The sequence below is a fragment of the Engystomops pustulosus genome, chromosome 1 (genome assembly GCF_040894005.1).
Source record: "Engystomops pustulosus chromosome 1, aEngPut4.maternal, whole genome shotgun sequence".
Taxonomy (NCBI): Eukaryota; Metazoa; Chordata; class Amphibia; order Anura; family Leptodactylidae; genus Engystomops; species Engystomops pustulosus.
Window position 1 is genome coordinate 10,201,760 of NC_092411.1, and position 26,351 is coordinate 10,228,110.

Below are 26,351 nucleotides of genomic sequence, written 5' to 3' on the forward strand. Positions count from 1 at the left end.
GGTCCGATCAAGGTTGCGTCCCCACAATGCCTCATCGTAGGGACGCAACCCCATGATGTCAGGCAAGGGAGCTCACATAAGCCGGTCAGAGACGAATAGTGGGCCTGATGCATCCCCCGCGTTGTACAATGCCCAGGTCTGGTATAGTAGGACCAATAAGAAGACAAATATGAATCTGGTTTTGATCCCACCAGGTGAATACTATCCGGATAAAACCACTCCGCAAGAAATGATGAAGATTTTTGCCTTTGCCAATTCCTTACTTGAGCTTCTGGCCCTCGGATTAGAGACCTTCAACAGGGCGCGGTATCGCCAGTTTGTGAAACGGATCGGATGCATCATAAGGTAATCTCAGGCTCTGTGTCACTGCAAATGTAAAAAATTAATGGGAATTTTTGCAAATGGTGAAATGAATGAACAGCCCCTTGAAGTTAACCATGCATGTGCCAGTTTGTAACTAGTGTTCCCAGATGTAATGGATGGTAGTTAAAGGGCCATATTACAGACATGGGAACACATATCATATGTCTGCTGCTGTGACTTCCTTATGGGAGAGGATCCAGCCAATTGGAACCCAGATATCATGCCGAAACTATGGCAGGTCTCTGGGGTGATGGCATGAGCACAGCTTATTATTTACAGCTGATATTTACTGCTACCACATGCCTAAAGGGAACCCGTCAGCATTTCTCACCATGCAGCACTGCAGACAGAATTTGTATAATGCCTTTAGATCTTTGGAACCCAACATTTGTGTAGCTGCAGGACATGGAATTATGGATTTAAACATGGATTTATGTTCCAGGAGTGTAGCTCGTTCAGGTGAATATGGTGTGTGTCCTCACACTGCTGTGCACTGAGCTGCTTCATGACCCTTTCTCTCTGTGGGAGGGTTCTGGTTATATACTACAGCAGTCATAAAAAGAAGAGGGGCTGCGGAGCAATTCAATTGCAGTGAGCCAAGAGCGCAGCAGTGTGAGGACACGTCCCTAGTGCACTTGGAGAAGTTACATTGGCACATTTACTTACCGGGTCCATTCGTGATCCAGCAGCGGGTTCTCCGACGCTGATTCAGATCTTCCGGCAATTCTCTAAGGTAGTGTGCCCGATGTCCAAGAGGGTGTCGCTGTTGCGTTGAAGTCCGTCGGAGTTCAATGAAGTTCACCAAGCTAGCCTGGGTGCAGGTAAGTGTGTGTCAAGCGGCACATTTAAAAAAAAAAACGGCGGTTTTTCCGAATCCGTCGGGATTTCCGTCAAGTGCATGCCGGTGCCGATGCGCCACAATCCGATCGCCTGCGCCAAAAATTCGGGGCAATTTAGGGAATATCGGTGCAAAATGGTAATATTTAGGTAACCCAACGGACAAACACGATTCGGGCCCCTAGTAAATGACCCCCAATGTCTTGGAACATAAAGTGATTATGATCTGAAACAAAACCAGTGAGACTGGATATTAGATCCATCGGTCAGAACACAGTGGAATAATATTAGATTATTAGATTACTGTACGGTTCCACCTTGATGCCGATCCCCTCCTCCGGTCCCTCTTGTGGATCGATTCAATAGACTTGCAATAATACAAGATTTCATCCGATTCCTATCTTCTTATTAGTCTACTTGCCGTATATCCTTCATATCCAGGCATTCATTGGGGGGTTGTATTTTGCAGGATGACCTTGTGTTACATCAGCGATCACTGGGCGCTGTACCTGAGCAGTAACCGAGGCAGAGAACAGAGCTCGGAGCTCTACTCCCTGGAGAAGCTGCAGGCCATTTATGATGAGCTCTTCCTGACCGCCGTCCTCCATGTCCTCAAAGCCAAGAGGTAAGGTCCATACCCAGAAGGATCAGCCGACTAATAGAAACACATCAGTAACGCTCAGTTCACAGCTCGCCTTTATACTATGCTCAGGGTTATGCAGCAGGAAAGCCGAGTGTGCATGTTTATGGTGGAGTAGTTAGGAGTAGCTGACAGATACTCATGGCATGTCACATGTGTGTTTATGTTCTCTTTCTTACTCTGCAGATTGGGGATTTGGCTCTTTATGTCGGAGATGCCATTCGGGACCCTGTCGAACGTCATGCTGTGGAAGCTCCTGTATCTCATGCACTATGCCGCGAGCGAGAATGTGGAGAACCTTTATTCCAGCATCGACGTGGCCACCTGCAGATCTGCACTGAATGGTATAGTACCTACAGCACTTGCATCAGTTAGTCAAATCATAAAATTTCTGGTGTCTATTACCAACACTAGGGGGCGATATTTATGCTACCCCTAGAGCTATAGGAGGGGAGATCTTTTGCAAGAATCCTAGCATAACCAAGTAGTAAGATCCAGGAGTAGCTGTGGCACAGGTGCTCCCTCATCTCCATGTTTCATCCACTCATTGCTTTTCACATAGATCCTGTGAATCGAGAAAAGTTTGAAGAATATTTTTCTACAATGAACAGTTCTGAAGGGATCTGTCTCCTTACCACGTTTGCTCAGATGGCTCAAACCAAGCGGAATGACGTGGACGAGGATCTGGTGAAGACCATCGCTTTAGAGATTTATGAAGTAAGTCAGCCACAACTATTATAGAAGCAGTTTTGGAAGATGGCTCCATTTCTGATGCTACGGTGGGGAATGTGCTTGAACTAGGTGATGGTGTGTAGGTAATTAGAAGAAATGTGTATAAACATACTAATCTACCTGTAGCATGTTGTAGAGAAATGCAGTGTGATATCATACATACCTTTATCATTCCTATCCATTATTTAGTTTCTGAGAAATTACCATTATAATCTGTATGCTAATGAGGCACTTGGTGCACCCTGAGCGTGTCCTCATCGCTCGGAGTGCGGCTGTTCCTGCCTGGACCACTACCCTCTCTGTCAGACAAGCAGGAGATTTGTCTTGGGGCATCAATGGAAGAAAAGGGCAATGCCGAGTACACGGTCAGGGCGCACTGACTGCCTCATTAGCATATGGATTGAAATGGGAATATCTTGGAAACGTTAGATGGATACAAAGAGTAAGGATGTGATTGAAATCCCTGTATATATTTCCTAAAACATGCTGTCAGCTAATTGTAATGCTTGATGGATTAGTTAGACTTGAAAATTGTTTGGTTGTTTAAAAGAATTAGGTTACAAGGGGCTTTTGACTTACGGAGGAGGCGGCTCTTATTCCAGTCCCAATGGACGAAAGTGCTGATGTTGCATTCATTGTGCATGTGTCCACTGACCCTATCCCTGGCCTTGGAGATCATATCTGAATGAACTGCATGTGACCCTTGAGGGCAAGGATTGTTTCAGGGGTCGCGTGCACAACGAACCTGATGTCAGCGCTATTGGGCCAATCTGACTCGAGGCAAAGGAGAACGAGAGCCAAACCTGGTGGGGGGAGGGGGCTATAGAGGTTCTCTATCCATAGAATCTGGAGTCTGGACCTACTAAACAGACTAATTTATGCAAAAAAAGTTTGTATGTAATTTTGACGGCTTCTTGAATGTACTTTGAAGTTTATTACTGACCTCATTCTGTATATTTTAGGTTTCCTATGTCAGTATGTCTACAAGGGAAGCGTTCTCTAAGGTGGGCCGGGAGCTCCTCGCCACCATTACCAGCGCACATTACAGCATTATATCCGTCCTCCTGCAGCGCGTACAAGAGACCATTGACAAAGTGGGGATGGTGAGATCAGTTCTTAGTAGTCATATCTGTAGACATGAGGGGGCCGACTGCTAGGACCCCCTCAGGTCAGGAGCACTGTCCCTGTTATTTATTTGGAGCATGAGTAAGTATAATTTGGGACTGCTCAAAGTATGCTCAGCACCCCATTAACTATGAATAGAGCAGTGATGTGCATGCTTAAAGGGATTGTCCAAGTATTAAAATCATAAAGATAGGGGATCGCTAGCTGATCGGTGAGAGATTGACTGCTGGGACCCCCAACAACCACGAAAACAAGAGTCCAAGCTCTCCAGAGAATGGGGATCTCGTTTTCAGTTGTGGGTGAATTTTAGGGCCAGCGTCGGTCCTGACGCTGCATTCACTTGTATGGGAATAATGGAAATAACCGAGCACGGCCATCTCCGGCCACTCTCTTACATTGAGTCCTGGCGCACAACCCAGATTGCTAGGGGTCCTATTGTCGTGATCGTTTGGGTTGCCAACAGTTGGACCCACACCGATCAGCTAGTTACCTTTAACCCCTTCATGATGGCCTTTATTTACTATATATGTCCTATCTGCACATGCCGTTACATAAAGAAGAGCAGAACAGAACCGCAAAAACTGACCTGGACATTCAGGCACCAATGACCCGCAGTCACAAAGGGGGTTAACCAATGCTCCTAGTTGGTGGAAATGGGACTGCTGGTCATTGAGGGTCCCAGTGGTAGCACCCGCCCTAATCAGAAGCTTGTCATATACTTTGTTGCCAGCTTTAGGTTTTGTAATGATTTTTCAGTCTATTCCCAAAAAATTTTGGCTGAGCACCTGGCCCTTTCTGGCAGCCAAACTGGCATAATGGGGGTTATTTATCATTAGGCGGCTCCTTGGGACAGTTCTATGTCTATTTTTGGAGCTCCTCTGCCCATCCGATTCATTAAAGGGGCTTTGGCCCTATAATAAATGTTCTCAGTACATCCCGCCAGCAGGGACTGGAGGGACCATGAGACTTTTTATGGGACAAGTCATGACTCTGGCTTTGCACAGCACTCGCAGTAGCTCCATGTTCACACCAGATTCATGGACAGGCGCGAATACTCCTGTGAGACTTGTAAGCAGTGAAAACTCCCAAAAAACCCTCAGTGCCACATTTTTGAGACTTTTTTTTTTTACACCAAAAATGCCCAGGAAAAGCAATGATAAATAACTCCCACTGTTTCCATTATGCAAATCCTGTAATATTTGGGAAACCTTTGAGTACAGCTACATAGTCGCCTTCATACTTCCATATTCTCAAGTCTCTCCTGTTGTTTTTCCATCACCAGGTTTCTCTGTACCTCTTCAAAGAATTGCCGCTACATCAATGGAGACCAAGCGCCTCCGAAATAAGTATCATCAGGGAGTGGCTGCTGAATTACAACCTATCGGAGGTGGAGAACAAGCTGGCCTGCATTATCCTGGAGGGGCTCAACTGGGGGGTGGCAGCGGAGGACCCGGTATGCACCAATGGCTGGAAGGAACATCGGAGAAAATTTGGATTAGTGATAATGGATACAAGCTGATCAGTGGGGGTCTTACTGCATAAACCCCCGTTGTTTGGCACAATGGAGGACTATAGGTTCCTCTGATAATTTGGGAATGAATAATAATTAGCATATTCTGTTGTGTTTTACAGAAAACTCTGCATCTGGACCCTGCAGTACACGTGGAGGTCGCTCTCATGGTGCTGGAGGCCTATCAGAAATACATCTCTGACAAACCTTACACTGGGATCATCTCTGAGAGCATTAAGCAGGTAACTTCTCCTTCACTTATTACAAAGGTGATATCACATGATTCTCATCAGTCACACAGGTGCACGGCTCGTTATATATCCATGGTCATTTGATGTCACACTGGTGCACGGCTCATTATATCCCGGGTCATGTGATGTCACATAGGTGCATGGCTCATTATATCCCTGGTCATGTGATGTCACACAGGTGCACGGCTTGTTATATATCCCGGGTCATGTGATGTCACATAGGTGCATGGCTCATTATATCCCTGGTCATGTCATGTCACACAGGTGCACGGCTCATTATATCCCTGGTCATGTGATGTCACACAGGTGCACGGCTCGTTATGTCCCTGGTCATGTGATGTCACACAGGTGCACGGCTCGTTATATCCCTGGTCATGTGATGTCACACAGGTGCACGGCTCGTTATATCCCTGGTCATGTGATGTCACACAGGTGCACGGCTCGTTATATTCCCTAGTCATGTGATGTCACACAGGTGCACGGCTCGTTATATCCCTGGTCATGTGATGTCACACAGGTGCACGGCTCGTTATATTCCCTAGTCATGTGATGTCACACAGGTGCACGGCTCGTTATATCCCTGGTCATGTGATGTCACACAGGTGCACGGCTCGTTATATTCCCTGGTCATGTGATGTCACACAGGTGCACGGCTCGTTATATCCCTGGTCATGTGATGTCACACAGGTGCACGGCTCGTTATGTCCCTGGTCATGTGATGTCACACAGGTGCACGGCTCGTTATGTCCCTGGTCATGTGATGTCACACAGGTGCATGGCTCGTTATATCCCTGGTCATGTGATGTCACACAGGTACATGGCTCATTATATCCCTGGTCATGTGATGTCACACAGGTGCACGGCTCGTTATATCCCTGGTCATGTGATGTCACACAGGTACATGGCTCATTATATCCCTGGTCATGTGATGTCACACAGGTGCATGGCTTGTTATGTCCCTGGTCATGTGATGTCACACAGGTGCACGGCTCGTTATGTCCCTGGTCATGTGATGTCACACAGGTGCACGGCTCATTATATGCTGGTCAAGTTGTTTCAATGCAGGGGGTGCCAGATCGTGAGCCAGTGTCCAATAAACTGGCGCACCCTGCACATTAGAGAGGCAAACTGCACATAGCGCAGCACTAATTTTTGATAAATGTGGACCATTAAGTTAACATTCTGTTTTCTTTGTGTTTACTTAAAGGGGTTGTCCAGCAAATAATTGATATGGTTTGTGTAAGAAAAAGTTATACAATTATCCAATGATGTACTTTCTGTATAAATTCCTCATGGTTTTCTAGATCTCTGCTTGCTGTCATTCCATAAGAAGCTTTTATGTTTACTTCCAGTAATCACACACAGCTCTGATTACTCTCTATGATACTCACGAGTCGTGCACCTGCGTGACATCACATCACCATGGACAGATTTCTATACAGCGGAAGTAAACATAGAAGCTTTCAATAGAAGGACAGCAAGCAGAGATCTAGAGAACTGTGAGGAATTGATACACAAAGTATATTGGAAAATTGTATAACTGTTCCTTACACAAACCATATCAATTATTTGCTGTAAGTGGACAACCCCTTTAATGCAATATTAACTCAGCATGTGAGCACAGGCGAAGCGTTTGAATTGCGTTTTCAAACCCAATCAAAGTGTTAGGTGTGAACACGTTCTAAGGATCAGCCATGGGTACCCACCTCTTGAATGAAGAATTCTTATCCTGCTTTCCAATGATGCAAGATCTCAGGGTGTGTTCACACGTTCAGTTTTTCAGGTGCAGTTTTTGATGTGTAAACCAGGAGGGGAGTGAAAATAGAGGAAGAGCAGCTTCTCTCAATGATAGGATCTCAGCCATTATCATCCAAACCTGCTTTTGGCTGCATCTGAAAAACTGAATGTGTGAACGCACCCTCTGCAGCCGGACATGGTCACCTATCTGCTCCATGTCCTGCTCCTTGCACCCCTGGAATATGAATGTCAATATGTCTATTACAAGGATCTACACACTTAGATAGAGAACCTAAGCTGTGGGGCTCATCCTCTCTAGTCCATAGGGCATAGGGTCAGGGACAGTCTTCAAAGGACAATTCCTACATACAATCACCGATGATTTTGTTGCTTGTGCTGATTTTGATAACATTTTGTTCGGATCTTCAGGTCTCTTACTTGGCCAGCATAGTCCGCACCGGACAGACCCCAGAAGCCTCCTTCAACCAGTGGTCCTGGGATTTGGTTTTGAGACTGAAGTTGCACAGAAATGATCGTCCAGAGGATCTGTGCGATGCTGCACCCGATCTGACGGAGGCCAATGTCCTGCACCCTGTGTGGAAGGCTGTGAAAGCCAGCGTGCCCATAGGGTGCTACATCGCTCTGGCCACAGCCTCTGTGGGACACAGGTAACTCACTGCTAGTCACAAACTGCACAGTCCAGGACCGTGGGTCAGGGTGATCACCACTCTAGATGTAAAAGGGACACTGCAGTCATAGCTAATGCATTGTATCATGCATAGTACTGGGCCTGGAGGGAGGAACAAGACTTCATTATATTCTTTAAACGTTCTAGAACCTGGAGTCCTGCTCCTCCTTTCAGGCCATGCACAATGTGTAATTCAGTGAATCAGCTACTACCAGAGTGTTCCTTTAACAAGACACATTCAAATGTATTATCCAAAGGCTGGATAGGTGCTTATCATCCCCCTGGATAGGTGCTTATTTATCCCCCTGGATAGGTGCTTATTTATCCCCCTGGATAGTTACTTATTTATCCCCCTGGATAGGTGCTTATTTATACCCCTGGATAGGTGCTTATTTATCCCCCTGGATAGGTGCTTATTTATCCCCCTGGATATGTGCTTATTTATCCCCCTGGATATGTGCTTATTTATCCCCCTGGATATGTGCTTATTTATCCCCCTGGATAGGTGCTTATTTATCCCCCTGGATAGGTGCTTATTTATCCCCCTGGATAGGCACTTATTTATCCCCCTGGATATGTGCTTATTTATCCCCCTGGATATGTGCTTATTTATCCCCCTGGATAGGTGCTTATTCATCCCCCTGGATAGGTGCTTATTTATCCCCCTGGATAGGTGCTTATTTATCCCCCTGGATATGTGCTTATTTATCCCCCTGGATATGTGCTTATTTATCCCCCTGGATATGTGCTTATTTATCCCCCTGGATATGTGCTTATTTATCCCCCTGGATAGGCGCTTATTTATCCCCCTGGATAGGTGCTTATTTATCCCCCTGGATAGGTGCTTATTTATCCCCCTGGATAGGTGCTTATTTATCCCCCTGGATATGTGCTTATTTATCCCCCTGGATAGACGCTTATTTATCCCCCTGGATAGGTGCTTATTTATCCCCCTGGATAGGTGCTTATTTATCCCCCTGGATAGGCGCTTATTTATCCCCCTGGATAGGTGCTTATTCATCCCCCTGGGAAGGTGCTTATTTATCCCCCTGGATAGGTGCTTATTTATCCCCCTGGATAGGTGCTTATTTATCCCCCTGGATATGTGCTTATTTATCCCCCTGGATAGGTGCTTATTTATCCCCCTGGATAGGTGCTTATTTATCCCCCTGGATAGATGCTTATTTATCCCCCTGGATATGTGCTTATTTATCCCCCTGGATATGTGCTTATTTATCCCCCTGGATATGTGCTTATTTATCCCCATGGATAGGTGCTTATTTATCCCCCTGGATAGGTGCTTATTTATCCCCCTGGATATGTGCTTATTTATCCCCCTGGATAGACGCTTATTTATCCCCCTGGATAGGTGCTTATTTATCCCCCTGGATAGGTGCTTATTTATCCCCCTGGATATGTGCTTATTTATCCCCCTGGATATGTGCTTATTTATCCCCCTGGATAGGTGCTTATTTATCCCCCTGGATAGGTGCTTATTTATCCCCCTGGATAGGTGCTTATTTATCCCCCTGGATAGGTGCTTATTCATCCCCCTGGATAGGTGCTTATTCATCCCCCTGGATAGGTGCTTATTCATCCCCCTGGATAGATGCTTATTTATCCCCCTGGATATGTGCTTATTTATCCCCCTGGATAGGTGCTTATTTATCCCCCTGGATATGTGCTTATTTATCCCCATGGATATGTGCTTATTTATCCCCATGGATATGTGCTTATTTATCCCCCTGGATAGGTGCTTATTTATCCCCCTGGATAGGTGCTTATTTATCCCCCTGGATATGTGCTTATTTATCCCCCTGGATAAGTGCTTATTTATCCCCCTGGATAGGTGCTTATTTATCCCCCTGGATAGGCACTTATTTATCCCCCTGGATATGTGCTTATTTATCCCCCTGGATAGGTGCTTATTTATCCCCCTGGATAGGCGCTTATTTATCCCCCTGGATAGGCGCTTATTTATCCCCCTGGATAGGCGCTTATTTATCCCCCTGGATAGGTTCTTATTTATCCCCCTGGATAGGTGCTTATTTATCCCCCTGGATAGGTGCTTATTCATCCCCCTGGGAAGGTGCTTATTTATCCCCCTGGATAGGTGCTTATTTATCCCCCTGGATAGGTGCTTATTTATCCCCCTGGATATGTGCTTATTTATCCCCCTGGATATGTGCTTTTTTATCCCCCTGGATAGGCGCTTATTTATCCCCTGGATATGTGCTTATTTATACCCCTGGATATGTGCTTATTTATCCCCCTGGATATGTGCTTATTTATCCCCCTGGATATGTGCTTATTTATCCCTCTGGATAGGCGCTTATTTATCCCCCTGGATAGGTGCTTATTTATCCCCCTGGATAGGTGCTTATTTATCCCCCTGGATAGATGCTTATTTATCCCCCTGGATATGTGCTTATTTATCCCCCTGGATATGTGCTTATTTATCCCCCTGGATATGTGCTTATTTATCCCCCTGGATATGTGATTATTTATCCCCCTGGATATGTGCTTATTTATCCCCCTGGATATGTGCTTATTTATCCCCCTGGATAGACGCTTATTTATCCCCCTGGATAGGTGCTTATTTATCCCCCTGGATATGTGCTTATTTATCCCCCTGGATAGGTGCTTATTTATCCCCCTGGATAGGCGCTTATTTATCCCCCTGGATAGGTGCTTATTTATCCCCCTGGATAGGTGCTTATTTATCCCCCTGGATAGGTGCTTATTTATCCCCCTGGATAGGCGCTTATTTATCCCCCTGGATATGTGCTTATTTATCCCCCTGGATAGGTGCTTATTTATCCCCCTGGATAGGTGCTTATTTATCCCCCTGGATAGGTGCTTATTTATCCCCCTGGATAGGTGCTTATTTATCCCCCTGGATAGGTGCTTATTCATCCCCCTGGATAGGTGCTTATTCATCCCCCTGGATAGATGCTTATTTATCCCCCTGGATAGATGCTTATTTATCCCCCTGGATATGTGCTTATTTATCCCCCTGGATATGTGCTTATTTATCCCCCTGGATAGGTGCTTATTTATCCCCCTGGATAGGTGCCTATTTATCCCCCTGGATAGGTGCCTATTTATCCCCCTGGATATGTGCTTATTTATCCCCCTGGATATGTGCTTATGTATCCCCCTGGATAGGTGCCTATTTATCCCCCTGGATAGATGCTTATCCCCCTGGATAGGTGCTTATGTATCCCCCTGGATAGGTGCTTATGTATCCCCCTGGATAGATGCTTATCCCCCTGGATAGGTGCTGGATCCTAGCTAATGGATCATTGATAATGTCATGACTGCATGATCAGCTTCTTCCGACATATGAGGTTGATATAATGTCTACTCCTATTTCTGTTCTTCTCTGACCTCAATGTCTCGTGTCTCCCCAGTGTGGACAAGTTCTGTGTGGAGGGCGTCACCATGTTGGGCGACCTGATACAAGCAAAGCATCTCCGCGCTGTGGTTCACATTTTGGATAAGGTTTTACCCATGTTTTATCCTTGTCCCAGCTATCTACTGAAAAATGAACTGTAAGTGCACGCTGTCTCCTATCATTATCGGAGTAATATACCATGATAACGCCTTCTGAACATAAAGAGCGCTAAAAGGAAATCTCCCATCAGAATCCATAAACCAGGGACATTACTCATAGATCCAGGCATCGGGACTGTGGTATCTTCTTATATTTGTTATCCATTGCCTCCTTCCTTCTCAAATCAACTTTTCGAATTATGCAAATGAGCCACTGTCTCCCCCTGCTCCCTCAGCACTACTCTTCCCTCTGACTGTTGTCTTTCTTGCACTTTAGCATGATTATAAAAGTTGGTTTTAGAAGGAAGGAGGCCATACATAAAAAATACAAGAAGATTCCCACAGTCACGGTGCCTGGATCTATGGGTAAGTGCCCCTGGTTTATCAGGGTTGATTTTGATGGGAGATTTTTTTTGAAACAACATTTTATTTAATTTTCCAACATAGAATTCAATATACATAACAATAAATTGATATGTATGGTTTACAGATATGGTCAATGCTTTGATTTGACTCCTTGCCAATGCTTGTACATAACATGAAAATACATCATGAGTTCAATCTGATTCTTGCTATGTGCTTTCAACCGCTATAATTTCCAGTATGTTTACCGTGTCTTGTGAAGGTTTGGGTGGGATCTAGGTGTTAAGTGGGGCACCCGACGTTAGGTGTTAAGGAGGTGTTAGGTGCATCTGTGTTGTTATTTCTGACATAGTTGGTGTCGAGGGATGTGTCCAGTGTTTCATTATACTAGGGCACATTTACTAAGGGTCCTGCGGCCGCGATTCCGTTGGGTTTCCCTGAATTTTTCCGTTTTGCGGTGAATTGCCCTGGGTTTTGGCGCACGCGATCGGATTGTGGCGCATCGGCGCCGCGGCAGAAATCGAGGGGGAGTGGACGTCAGACAGCCCGACGGATTCGGACAAACCGCGGATTTAAAAAAAAGAATTGTGTCGCAAGATCAGCACTTACATGCACCGGGACGAAGAAGGTGAACTCCGGCGGACCTCGTCGCAGCAGCGACACCTGCTGGATATCGGTCGCACGACCTTAGTGAATCCCGGCAGACCCGAATCAGCGTCGACCCCAGTAAAGTAAATGTGCCCCACTGTGTTTAGAGCAATACAAGAGGGTCAAGGGGCAAGTTTACCATCCCGTGTGTAGCTATATGATCTCTAACCTTCTCCCAGAATGTTTGTGTGTGGTCACATGTCCATAGTCCATGCCAGAGATCAGGGCTAGGGGTCACTTGGGGCAGTAGATTATTTTTAATAAGTGTGGGGCAGGAGAAAGCTAAAAATCCTGTGCATAGCCAGGGTGTCCCATCAAAGAACTAAGTGCTCATTTGGGCCGTACACTCTTATTGAGACAAGCCAGGGGGTAGTCATCATTATGCAGTTTCTGTGGGGGTGGGGGTCTATGTGGGTGTCCCCTTCTTTATTGTGTCATACAAGTCTATGAAGAAGTTGGGTTTGAGTTTTGGGGGATTCACGACCTCTGTTCTATATTCTATGGAAATATAGAGTATATTCATCTGTCATCACAGTCTCTACTACTATTGCAGGTTTTTGTCCTACATTCAGCTCTTCCTCCAGCTGGACAGTGGGATCCCTCAGGGAATGACCATGCAGATGACCCACAAAGTTACCCAACACCTGACCTCTATCAACTATGGGGAAAATGTGAAACTTCTCACAAACATGATCCAGGTATGGAAATGGAAATCCTAGAGTATCCTAAAACGAGAAGATGATATCAATCTCATTACTTTTTGTTTTTTCGCAGTCACATCTCGCTGGTAGTACTAAACCCAATGAAGTAGGCCCAGTCGCGGTACTGGAGTTCTGGACTCAGGTTCTTATAAGCCAACAGCTTTGGCACCGGGACAAAGGCAGCCTTCACCTTATGGACCAGCTGTGTAAAGCCGCATTCAGGTACCACCAGGAAGACTGTCTGCAGAAACTGCTCTACCAGCAGCACAAGGCAAGTCCGGGCACTGTACACTGACATGTTACAGGATATTATAGGAGGAGATCTATAATACAGTGAAGCAGTTATTGACTCAGTGGACCTTTCACCATCTACAGCTTTATGTATGTCACCACATTTTTCACAAATACAGTTAGTGACCGGTTCCCATAGAGCCCTATTAACTAAATGACTTTTCGGCTAAAAATTGTTTCCCTCACATCCCCATAAAATCCACTTTGTTATCTTACCTGTCATACAAAAATATCTTTATTTATATAGCGCACACAGATTATGCAGCGCTGCACAGACTTTGCTAAATTGGTCTCTGTCCCCAAGGGGCTCACAATCTAATCAACCTACCAGTATGTTTTGGAGTGTGGGAGGAAACCGGAGGAAACCCACGCAAACACGGAGAGAACATACAAACTCTTTGCAGATATTGACCTGGGTGGGATTCGAACCCAGGTACCCAGCATTGCAAGGCAGAAGTGCTACACACTCAGCCACATTGCTGCCCTTCAAATCTAGTATGAGTTGTAGCAGCGTGTTCTGCTAGATTCCAGTGGCTCCTCCCCCACGCCGCCATTCACCATTCAGCACTTCATGTCATGTGATCAGGATGATGCCATCTAAGGTCTTTTACCCAGTAACATTTGCAAAATCTACCCCATGTATGTATCTGATCACATGAAATCGCAGAATGATTCCATAAAGGATGGGGAGGAGTAGAAGTCCATGGAGGCTGCTTCATATGATCAGATACATACATAGGACAGATCTTGCATATGGTAGTGGGTAAAGTACCTTAGATGACATCACCCTGGTCACATGAGATGGAGAATCCTGAGTCCTGGAGAATCTGGACTGGATCACGATGGGGAGAAGTACAAATGGAAGCATCTGGCGCACAGGGAGTAACACAACACATTTTGGGGTCGCGAAGAACCCTTTTATTTCAAGTGGATAGAGACTGATGCTTGGGGCAGTAGGATGTGATCCTAACGCGATTCGGGATCACATCCTACTGCCCCAAGCATCAGTAGTAGGTGTCCGAAACGCGTGGTGCTGTTTAAGACACCTGCTATAATACAAACTTAATCTAGTTTGCAACCATCACGTCTTCTCCTTGCTACCTGTGTGCGGGAGACATTTTCTTTTGTACTCACTGATTCTGGGACCCCAAAATTATATTAATGATTGCTGTGCAGTGTCAATTTAGCATCTCGGCTTTAAACTGGTTGTACCAAGTTTGTATGTTATCTCCAATCCACAGGTTAGGGGATAATAAGCTGATTGGTGAGGGTCCGACTCCTGGGATTCACACTAAACAGACCCTTGGCAGCTCAGAGAACCAGATCCCCCGTTCTTAGGTGACTGGGGGTTTATGTGTGTCTTGGATTGGTGGGGTCTCCGCATTTGGGCTGTCACTGATCAGCTTGTTATCCTCTATTATGTGAATTGGGGATAACTTGCAAACATAGTACAACCAATCCTATTGGTGGGTGTCCAAAAGAAATGGGAAGCCTCGGCTACCCCTTTGCAAAATCTATTACTGGTGCCCACATATATGATGTATTATACTGATGACTTATATGGCAGAATGACCTCTGTGTCCCCTCAGCTTCCAGAACCCAAGTACAACTACTACCCTGCACCCCCATCAATAGGACCCTTCCTAATCTCCTTCATTACATCGGAGAGAGACCCATAAGACTTGTTCTATGTCTCATTGTATTGACCTATTCATCAGATCTTGTGATTCCTTGGCCTGTAGATACTAGATGCCTTTAGACTTATTGGCCTGATGCTTGTTTTCTCAGGATGCACTGGGGTATCACTGTGACCGGGGAATACTCTCATCATTTGTCGGATGGATTGTCGCAGGCAACGTGACTCCTTCTTTCATAGATTCCAACTACAACCCCTCACAGGTAAGTGTAAATCCAGTCTATATCCAGTTTAGAGATGTATAAGAGGAGCGGTTTCCTTTTTAGAGGAAATCTCCCATCACAATCCATCCTGATAAACCAGGGACATTACCCATAGATCCAGGCACCGGGACTGTGGTATCTTCTTATATTTGTTATCCATGGTCTCCTTCCTTCTATAATCATCTTAAATTCTAAAATTATGTTAATGAGCCAAAAGGAAGCTTTACCAGAGTTCCCCACCCCACGTTCTGGAGCTTCACAGTCTGTTACACTGTGCGGGAGCACTTTCCCCCCTCCCACTGTGTGAGATTACAGCAGGTAGAGCGGGGAGAGTCAGTGTAACAACCTGTGAAACTAGAGCATGGAGGGGCTCTGTTAACACCCACTATTGCCCTTCAAGCTCATTAGAATAATTTTAAAAGTTGATTTTAGAAGGAAGGAGGCCATGGATAAGAAATATAAGAAGATACCACAGTCCCGGTGCCTGGATCTATGAGTAATGTCCCTGGTTTATCAGGATGGATTTTAATGGTAGATTTCCTTTAATAAAATAACAATTTTGACAAATCTCTCTCTTTTTGGCTGACCTTCCGTTCAGATCTGGTTTTCCTGGACTGTGCTGAATACGGAGTCTTTATTTGAGGAGGATTCCCAGCTCCGTCGTGTGTTGGAGTACGAGCTGCTCAGCCATCGCTCTATGAGTCCAGACCAGGCTCTGAAGGTATCTCGTCGTGTCATCACTTCTTCCGCTTTGTTCTAGATCTCAGAAGACTTCCCTGCATTTACCATCTTTATTTTCCAGAAAGCGCAGCAGCAGCTGAAGTTACCCATTGTGCCTTCTGTGCAGCGGCTGATGATTTACCGCTGGGCTCACCAGGCCATGGCCACACCAGCAGATCACCCGCTGCTACCTCTATTTTGGCAGAGGTTTTTCCTCTTGTATCTGAACCGTCCTGGACCACAATACGGGTATGAACCCTATGCAGACACACATATAACACTAAGCACTTAGGGTTAGATAACAGCACACCAGGGCCATCAGATGCTTTGTTGGATCAAAATGCTATCACTTCCTGCTGTGCCCATGGTACCAACAACAGGAGATCAGCTCCTAAAATTACATATACCATATATACTCGAGTATAAGCCTAGTTTTTCAGTATAGGGGGCTGGCTATAGACTGGGGCAGGGGGCTGGCTATATACTGGGGCAGGGCTTGGCTATATACTGGGGCAGGGCTTGGCTATATATTGGGGCAGGGGGCTGGCTATATATTGGGGCAGGGGGCTGGCTATATATTGGGGCAGGGGGCTGGCTATATATTGGGGCAGGGGGCTGGCTATATATTGGGGCAGGGGCTGGCTATATACTGGGGCAGGGGGCTGGCTATATACTGGGGGATATGGGCTGGCAGGCTATATACTGGGGGGCAGGTGCTGGCGGGCTATATACTGGGGGGGGGTCTGTGACCAATGCATTTCCCACCCTCGGTCAATACTCGAGTCAATAGGTTTCCCAGGTTTTTGTGGTAAAATTAGGGGCCTCGGCTTATACTTGGGTCGGCTTATACTCGAGTATATGGTAATTAATTTTACATATAAACTAAGAACACAACCGTGTAGTTTCACTGTCTAGAGAGATGACAGATTCTCTAACATCCCTTTAACTGTGTGTATAATCCTGAATAATGCATTGTTGTAGGTATGGGAAAATCTGGTGCCACCGTTGTGACATATCATGTCTGTCTGCATGGTTAAAGAGAACATGTCACCAGGTTTTACCCCACTAAACTCCCAGCCCCCTTAGGTCAGGTATTAAATCTCCTTTCTAGAATGCCCTCTTTTATGTGAAATCTCACCCATTTACCTATAAAACATCTCCTCCATGACTTTTTTCCATCCCATTTCTCATGAGATGAGTCAAGTTTAGTGGTTGCAGGGTGAGTGTCACTTTAGAAGCCTTTATATTTGGTTCTATAGCTCCTAGAAACATGTTCCCGGTGTCATGGGAATCTCATCTTTAAGATAACAACAGCATTTCCAAGTATGTATTTAGCTGCCTATATCTCTTCTTCTGTAACATAGTCATAAACCTGACGTGATGTGAAAGATGAGATATTTATCTTTAAAATGACCCCTGCAGCATGTTTCTAGGTGCTATAGAACAAATAGGGGCTTATGAAATGATACTCCTCTTGCAACCTCTAAACTTAACTTGTCTAATGTGAAAATGAGGTGAGTAGAGTGATATTTGAGTCTAGAGGGGTTTTTTTTTTAGATAAATGGGTGAGATTTCACATAAGAGGAAACTCTAGAAAGTACATTTCATACCCCAGCTGTGGGCTGCCAGTTTAGTGAGATAATATCCGATGACAGGTTCCCTTTAAGATTTTAGGATGTCTTCTAAGTGTGAACATGTATAAATAACGCAATATATTTTTTCCCCTATCCCTCTCTGTATACAGGTTGCCAGTAGAAGGTTGCATTGGGAAGAGGTTCTTCAGCAGCTCAGCCCATACGCACCTACTTAAACAGATGAAACGTCGTCTGATGGAAGTGGCCGATTTCCACCATTCAGCCAGTAAAGCCCTGAGAGTCCTCGTCCCTATGGATGGGTCTCCGGTATTCTCAGATTCAGGGAGCTGCTCACAAGACTGTATGGCCTCTCCGGATCTGCACAAGGAGCTGGTCAAGTAAGTGATTTTTCTTCTGCTTTGCTGATGATCGTATGTTAGGTAGGAGGGGGGGGGGGGGTAGTTTTCTGAATGTCATGAACATTGCAATTGTAATCATTCAATATGCAAATACATTTTCCAGGATGGGACAATGAAAACATTGCCTCTTAGACCCCTTGTAAGGCAGCCCCCTTATCATCAAGCATGACTTCCAGGAAGCCTAATGACATGGTGCAGGATAAAGGCCAAACCTGTATATCTATTCCTGAAGGAACAGTTTCCCAACTGCAGACAGAGCTGTTTCCATGGGATTGCACCTCTTCAGTACAGTGCAGGGAACTGGTTTAGCTAATTGAGAGGCTGACGGTTTGGATATGGAAGTTAGAAGACTCATAATGTAGACTTTACCATTTAAGGCCGCCTCTGCAGGTGTGTGGAGACTTACACTCATGGAGCTCCACTGGGGGATTCTCCATAATGAGTTTTCTTACTTTCCCAACCTAACCTCCAGCCTCTAATACAGTTCCCTACACTGTACTGATGAGATGCAATCACATGGAAACAATACTGATAAGAATCTGTGCCTTCTGGATGGATGGATGGATGGATGAATAGATAGATATGAGATAGATAGATATGAGATAGATAGATAGATATGAGATAGATAGATAGATATGAGATAGATAGATAGATATGAGATAGATAGATAGATAGATATGAGATAGATAGATATGAGATAGATATGAGATAGATAGATAGATAGATATGAGATAGATAGATAGATATGAGATAGATAGATAGATAGATATGAGATAGATAGATAGATAGATATGAGATAGATAGATAGATAGGAGATAGATAGATAGATAGATAGATAGATAGGAGATAGATAGATAGATAGATATGAGATAGATAGATAGATAGGAGATAGATAGATAGATAGATATGAGATAGATAGATAGATAGATAGATAGATATGAGATAGATAGATAGATAGATAGATATGAGATAGATAGATAGATAGATAGATAGATAGATAGATAGATAGATAGGAGATAGATAGATATGAGATAGACAGATAGATAGATATGAGATAGATAGATAGATAGGAAATATGAGATAGATATATAGATAGATAGATAGATAGGAGATAGATGGATAGATAGATAGATAGATAGATATGAGATATGAGATAGATAGATAGATAGATAGATATGAGATATGAGATAGATAGATAGATAGATAGATGCCTTAGAAGGTAACTAAGATGCAACGTTATCCTTATCCAATCCTGGAAAATGTATTTGCATATGTCCCAGAATTACCCAGTGGAGAATCAATGGCTGTACGTCTCCACACATCTGCAAAGGCGGCCTTTAATGGCAAAGTCTTCTTACTTCCTAGACCTCATCATTCAAGAGGAAGTCCCTGCAGTATTGTTCTCCACATTACAAGTTAGTGGAGAGAGCAGGACATGAGAAATGTGTGGAGGGTGCTAAATATAAGAGCTGGATGTCAGATTTTCCAAATTTGAGATTTGGTTGTAAGTCCCAAAAATGTTTCTTTCTGTTGTCCTGTCAACTTGGAAACAGCTCCACACCATTGACACGTGGCTGACACCAGTGACTGAAACGCGGCTGACACGTGGCTGACCCCTGCGCTGGAATGGTCAATGAAGCTGCTAAACCTGAAAATAGGGAGGCACAAAAACCCTTGTGTCGTGCCCCGGAGGTCCTGCATCAGGCCTTGCGGTGTATCCAGTTTGTCCAGAAGATTCCTTACACTTCTATTATACACATAATCCACTATAATTAAAGCATAAAACGCTTTTTGTTACTTTGTTGGTTCTATGTTTTGAGTTATTTTATGTCCTTTTGTTTTTTCCAGATTATTTAATGTATTTATTGTGTGGCTGGAAGATGACAAGTTACACAAAGGAGATGTCTATATTCCATCTCTGCCCAAGCAGTACGACCCTCATCGCCTGGCAAAGGTTATGCGCAACGAGCAGGTGAGGCATGAAAGGGTTAAAAAAGTCAAAGAAATATATATTCATATTCGTTCATAGAGTTTTCTTCAGTTCCATCAAAATCCGTGCTGATAAACCAGGGACATTACTCATAGATTCAGGTACCGTGACTGTGGTGATCTTGTTATACATGGCCTCCTTCCTTCTAAAATCAACTTCTATAATTATACTAATGAGCCAGAATGACTAGGGGGGAGGGGAGGGGGATTCCCTCTGTGCTGTAGTTTCACAAGCTGTTACACTGTCTCCCCTGCTCCTCCCTGATCTCTAACAATGCTCCTGTACAGTATAACAGCCTGTGAAGCTACAGCACGGAAGTGTTCTGGTAACACCACTTCATTAACATAATTATCAAAGTTGACTTTAGAAGGAAGTAGAACAGATTTAAGAAGATACCACAGTCCCGGTGCCCGGATCTATGAGTAATGTCCCTGGTTTATCAGGATGGACTCTGATGCTAGATTTACTTTAACGCTCCTAAGCAAAAAGTGCGATTATCTTTGGCATGTTATATGCCAATTAGTCTCTCCAGTGTCAGGTGGATGGTCCTGGGGTGTCTGCTGCACCCCACTTCACAGCAAGTTACTGATTTAGCATATTGGGTGCAGAGCACATCAGGCTTGTGGTTCTGTGAGGTACAGAACCGGAGATACAGTTAAAAGAAATCGTCTGGATCTTTATCTGCAGCATTTCCAACTATGTCTGTAACAACAAGCCTGATGCGACCTACAAGGTGAGATAAATATCTTTAGTTTGACACCAGGCACTTGTTTGTAGGTTCTAAAGAACCAAACATAGGGGCGTCTGAAGCGACTCCCCTGTAGCCTCTTGACTCATCTCAGGCAAAATTTGACTCTTCTCTGCTCATTGTCACAAGATTTTTGAGGAGACTTTTATATATATAAATGGGTGAGATTTCACGTATCAATGGGAATTCTATAAAGAACATTTCATCCCTGTCCTGAGAAGTTTAAAGGGATAAAATCTGGGGACCCTATGCGCTGCATTCTCTATAATCATCTTATGGATGAGGGCACCAGGTTCCTACCGATCTGATATTTGGTAGGTTATCAATATAAAAATCTTAATAAACGCTCTTTAGGGCAGCATCTGCTTTGAGGGGGAGCTTGTTGCTGACATCTAGCTAGTGGTATATATGTAGTGTATGTATGGAGTTACCCCCTAGTGGTATATATGTAGTGTATGTATGGAGTTACCCCTAGTGGTATATATGCAGTGTATGTATGGAGTTACCCCCTAGTGGTATATATGTAGTGTATGTATGGAGTTACCCCCTAGTGGTATATATGTAGTGTATGTATGGAGTTACCCCTAGTGGTATATATGCAGTGTATGTATGGAGTTACCCCCTAGTGGTATATATGTAGTGTATGTATGGAGTTACCCCCTAGTGGTATATATGTAGTGTATGTATGGAGTTACCCCCTAGTGGTATATATGTAGTGTATGTATGGAGTTACCCCCTAGTGGTATATATGTAGTGTATGTATGGAGTTACCCCTAGTGGTATATATGTAGTGTATGTATGGAGTTACCCCTAGTGGTATATATGTAGTGTATGTATGGAGTTACCCCTAGTGGTATATATGCAGTGTATGTATGGAGTTACCCCTAGTGGTATATATGTAGTGGATGTATGGAGTTACCCCTAGTGGTATATATGTAGTGTATGTATGGAGTTACCCCTAGTGGTATATATGTAGTGTATGTATAGAGTTACCCCCTAGTGGTATATATGTAGTGTATGTATGGAGTTACCCCCTAGTGGTATATATGTAGTGTATGTATGGAGTTACCCCTAGTGGTATATATGTAGTGTATGTATGGAGTTACCCCCTAGTGGTATATATGTAGTGTATGTATGGAGTTACCCCTAGTGGTATATATGTAGTGTATGTATGGAGTTGCCCCTAGTGGTATATATGTAGTGTATGTATGGAGTTACCCCTAGTGGTATATATGTAGTGTATGTATAGAGTTACCCCCTAGTGGTATATATGTAGTGTATGTATGGAGTTACCCCTAGTGGTATATATGTAGTTTATGTATGGAGTTACCCCTAGTGGTATATATGTAGTGGATGTATGGAGTTACCCCTAGTGGTATATATGTAGTTTATGTATGGAGTTACCCCTAGTGGTATATATGTAGTGTATGTATGGAGTTACCCCTAGTGGTATATATGCAGTGTATGTATGGAGTTACCCCTAGTGGTATATATGTAGTGGATGTATGGAGTTACCCCTAGTGGTATATATGTAGTGTATGTATGGAGTTACCCCTAGTGGTATATATGTAGTGTATGTATGGAGTTACCCCCTAGTGGTATATATGTAGTGTATGTATGGAGTTACCCCCTAGTGGTATATATGTAGTGTATGTATGGAGTTACCCCTAGTGGTATATATGTAGTGTATGTATGGAGTTACCCCTAGTGGTATATATGTAGTGTATGTATGGAGTTACCCCTAGTGGTATATATGTAGTGTATGTATGGAGTTACCCCTAGTGGTATATATGTAGTGTATGTATGGAGTTACCCCTAGTGGTATATATGTAGTGTATGTATGGAGTTACCCCCTAGTGGTATATATGTAGTGTATGTATGGAGTTACCCCTAGTGGTATATATGTAGTGTATGTATGGAGTTACCCCCTAGTGGTATATATGTAGTGTATGTATGGAGTTACCCCTAGTGGTATATATGTAGTGTATGTATGGAGTTACCCCTAGTGGTATATATGTAGTGTATGTATGGAGTTACCCCCTAGTGGTATATATGTAGTGTATGTATGGAGTTACCCCTAGTGGTATATATGTAGTGTATGTATGGAGTTACCCCTAGTGGTATATATGCAGTGTATGTATGGAGTTACCCCTAGTGGTATATATGTAGTGTATGTATGGAGTTACCCCTAGTGGTATATATGCAGTGTATGTATGGAGTTACCCCTAGTGGTATATATGTAGTGTATGTATGGAGTTACCCCTAGTGGTATATATGTAGTGTATGTATGGAGTTACCCCTAGTGGTATATATGTAGTTGCAAAATAATAGAGACTAAGTTCCAAAATAAAGTATATGTAATAAAACCAGAAAATACAACCTAACCTCCTGTTTCCGATTCCTCCTCCTAGAACCTCTGGATGGAGTATATTAATATGGAGCGGATCATATTTGAGATCCAGGAATGTATAAACGTGTGGAACCAAATCAAGGTGGAGATGGACACGAGTTTGCTGACTCCAGCCGTGACTGTGCACATCCCGTCTCCTTCTGCAGGTACTTGTGGTACTCAGCACTGCCAGCGCCTTCTAGTGTCCACGCTAAGGCATGACGCTAAGGCGACTCCATAGGTGCTCAGTGTGTACACAGCCTTATAATCCCCTCCTGTGCTTTTTCTAGATTTAGAATTCTTACATTTGTCGCTTTACTTTGTAGCTGCTAAAGAGAGAATCCTTCTGAACTTAAAGAAGCACCCCGCACCGAGCCCTGGCATCACCCTGCAGCTTATGAAACCACCCGTTCCTGTCATTCCACCTTCATGTTATATCAACACTCAGGATGGCATGAAACTTGTGCACAAAGATCTGACTGTTCTTCAGCAGCATGCCAAGTAAGGACTGTCACTTTAACAGTTAAAATCTTCAGTTCCCTGACACCTAGAAACACAATCATATGAAAGAGGATATGCCAGGGATCCAAAGTTCTAGCCCTCTGAAGTGTGCCCCCCTACAGCTTCTTAGCCAGCAGGCTGCAGGGATCGCTGGAGGAGGGTGCAGAGAGGAGCTTCTCACAGATAAACTAAATACTAGGGCACATTTACTAAGGGTCGTGCGCCAGTTTTTTGTCAGACTTTGCACAATCCTTCTAGTGCAATCTGCTTGCACATGTATATAAGAAGTGTTGCACGTGACCCTTTTGTGATGCGGCTGCACTAGTCTTCATGCAACACAAATTTCTGCACTGTGCGTCATGCAGAATTGTGTCGCCATGTTAAAGGCGCACCAAAACAAAATGGCACCCTCTGTCGGAGCAGTGCAGGGGGTGCCAGAAATCCTGAATCTGGTGCCCCCTGCAGACTACACAGGCACACTGCACATAGTACACACTGCACATAGTACACACACTGCACATAGTACACAACCTGCACATAGTACACAACCTGCACATAGTACATAACCTGCACATAGTACACACAACACTGCACATAGTACACACACTGCACATAGTACACACACTGCACATAGTACACAACCTGCACATAGTACACACCCTGCACATAGTACACACCCTGCACATAGTACACACCCTGCACATAGTACACACCCTGCACATAGTACACACCCTGCACATAGTACACACCCTGCACATAGTACACACACTGCACATAGTACACACACTGCACATAGTACACACACTGCACATAGTACACACTGCACATAGTACACACACTGCACATAGTACAAACACTGCATATAGTACACACACTGCACATAGTACACACCCTGCACATAGTACACAACCTGCACATAGTACACACAACACTGCACATAGTACACACACTGCACATAGTACACACACTGCACATAGTACACACACTGCACATAGTACACAACATGCACATAGTACACAACCTGCACATAGTACACACCCTGCACATAGTACACACCCTGCACATAGTACACACCCTGCACATAGTACACACCCTGCACATAGTACACACCCTGCACATAGTACACACCCTGCACATAGTACACACCCTGCACATAGTACACACACTGCACATAGTACACCCTGCACCTAGTACACACCCTGCACATAGTACACACCCTGCACATAGTACACACCCTGCACATAGTACACACACTGCACATAGTACACACACTGCACATAGTACACACCCTGCACATAGTACACACCCTGCACATAGTACACACCCTGCACATAGTACACACACTGCACATAGTACACACACTGCACATAGTACACACCCTGCACATAGTACACACACTGCACATAGTACACACACTGCACATAGTACACACCCTGCACATAGTACACACCCTGCACATAGTACACACACTGCACATAGTACACACACTGCACATAGTACACACACTGCACATAGTACACACCCTGCACATAGTACACACCCTGCACATAGTACACACCCTGCACATAGTACACACCCTGCACATAGTACACACCCTGCACATAGTACACACCCTGCACATAGTACACACAACACTGCACATAGTACACACAACACTGCACATAGTACACACAACACTGCACATAGTACACACACTGCACATAGTACACACCCTGCACATAGTACACACCCTGCACATAGTACACACCCTGCACATAGTACACACACTGCACATAGTACACACACTGCACATAGTACACACACTGCACATAGGGAAGGGTTAATCCTCGGGGGATTCTGTCTTCTTCTGGTCACTGGAGCAATTGGATGATTGGATCCAGAAGAACAGCTCCACTCACTGTGCAGTGGCCAAGCTGGGTTACTGCAGCTGTCTTTAGATTTACATGAGCAGGAACTAAGCTGCAATTCTTCAATAAAGTCAGAAATCGGATCTGTACTTCCAGATCCATTCCTCACAACCAGAAACAGACAAAATCTGCTGATCAGTGGGGTCCCAGGTGTCTGATCCTAAATCTCCGGACCCTCCGGTGACATCCTAGCCACATTAGCCATTGATGGTAAGATCTAGGATTTCATTCCTGCTCCTCTCATTGCAGAACTGCTTCTATGCGGGAGTCCCAGCAAGTGGCCCTGGACAGCGAGATGCTCGACACCATCCCAAAACTTTACGTCAATAGAGAGGAGCAGATAGAGATGAAGATGGAGTGTCGAGGAAACTTGAATAAGACGTGTAACGGGCCGGCAGTGGTGATGGTCAAGGTGAGTGATGATGTTATTTCCTACCAATAACAAGATTGGACCTCCACAGACCAATGCTGTGGATAGGGGGTAACAATCATCACCGTGGCTCAGTGGTTAGCACTACAGCCTTGCAGCACGGTGGCTCAGTGGTTAGCACTACAGCCTTGCAGCAGGGTGGTTCAGTGGTTAGCACTACAGCCTTGCAGCACGGTGGTTCAGTGGTTAGCACTACAGCCTTGCAGCACGGTGGTTCAGTGGTTAGCACTACAGCCTTGTAGCAGGGTGGTTCAGTGGTTAGCACTACAGCCTTGCAGCATGGTGGTTCAGTGGTTAGCACTACAGCCTTGCAGCACGGTGGTTCAGTGGTTA

The 26,351-nt window shown here is 44.5% G+C and overlaps 1 protein-coding gene across 2 annotated transcripts in view; it reads left to right on the forward strand.

Annotated features, from left to right (window-relative positions):
* The window catches only part of EPG5 (ectopic P-granules 5 autophagy tethering factor), a 72,006-nt gene that overhangs the window by 19,858 nt on the left and 25,797 nt on the right, over positions 1 to 26,351 (forward strand). For both annotated transcript variants that reach the window (XM_072132988.1, XM_072132994.1), the window contains exons 9-27: positions 195 to 345; positions 1,670 to 1,825; positions 2,027 to 2,184; positions 2,403 to 2,557; positions 3,535 to 3,675; positions 4,980 to 5,150; positions 5,330 to 5,449; positions 7,625 to 7,863; positions 11,297 to 11,437; positions 13,003 to 13,147; positions 13,224 to 13,421; positions 15,230 to 15,340; positions 15,939 to 16,061; positions 16,143 to 16,309; positions 17,805 to 18,032; positions 19,902 to 20,025; positions 23,203 to 23,347; positions 23,507 to 23,681; positions 25,838 to 26,000. In XM_072132988.1, coding sequence (XP_071989089.1) covers positions 195 to 345; positions 1,670 to 1,825; positions 2,027 to 2,184; positions 2,403 to 2,557; positions 3,535 to 3,675; positions 4,980 to 5,150; positions 5,330 to 5,449; positions 7,625 to 7,863; positions 11,297 to 11,437; positions 13,003 to 13,147; positions 13,224 to 13,421; positions 15,230 to 15,340; positions 15,939 to 16,061; positions 16,143 to 16,309; positions 17,805 to 18,032; positions 19,902 to 20,025; positions 23,203 to 23,347; positions 23,507 to 23,681; positions 25,838 to 26,000 — 3,011 coding nt within the window. The remainder of the gene's footprint in view (positions 1 to 194; positions 346 to 1,669; positions 1,826 to 2,026; positions 2,185 to 2,402; positions 2,558 to 3,534; positions 3,676 to 4,979; positions 5,151 to 5,329; positions 5,450 to 7,624; positions 7,864 to 11,296; positions 11,438 to 13,002; positions 13,148 to 13,223; positions 13,422 to 15,229; positions 15,341 to 15,938; positions 16,062 to 16,142; positions 16,310 to 17,804; positions 18,033 to 19,901; positions 20,026 to 23,202; positions 23,348 to 23,506; positions 23,682 to 25,837; positions 26,001 to 26,351) is intronic.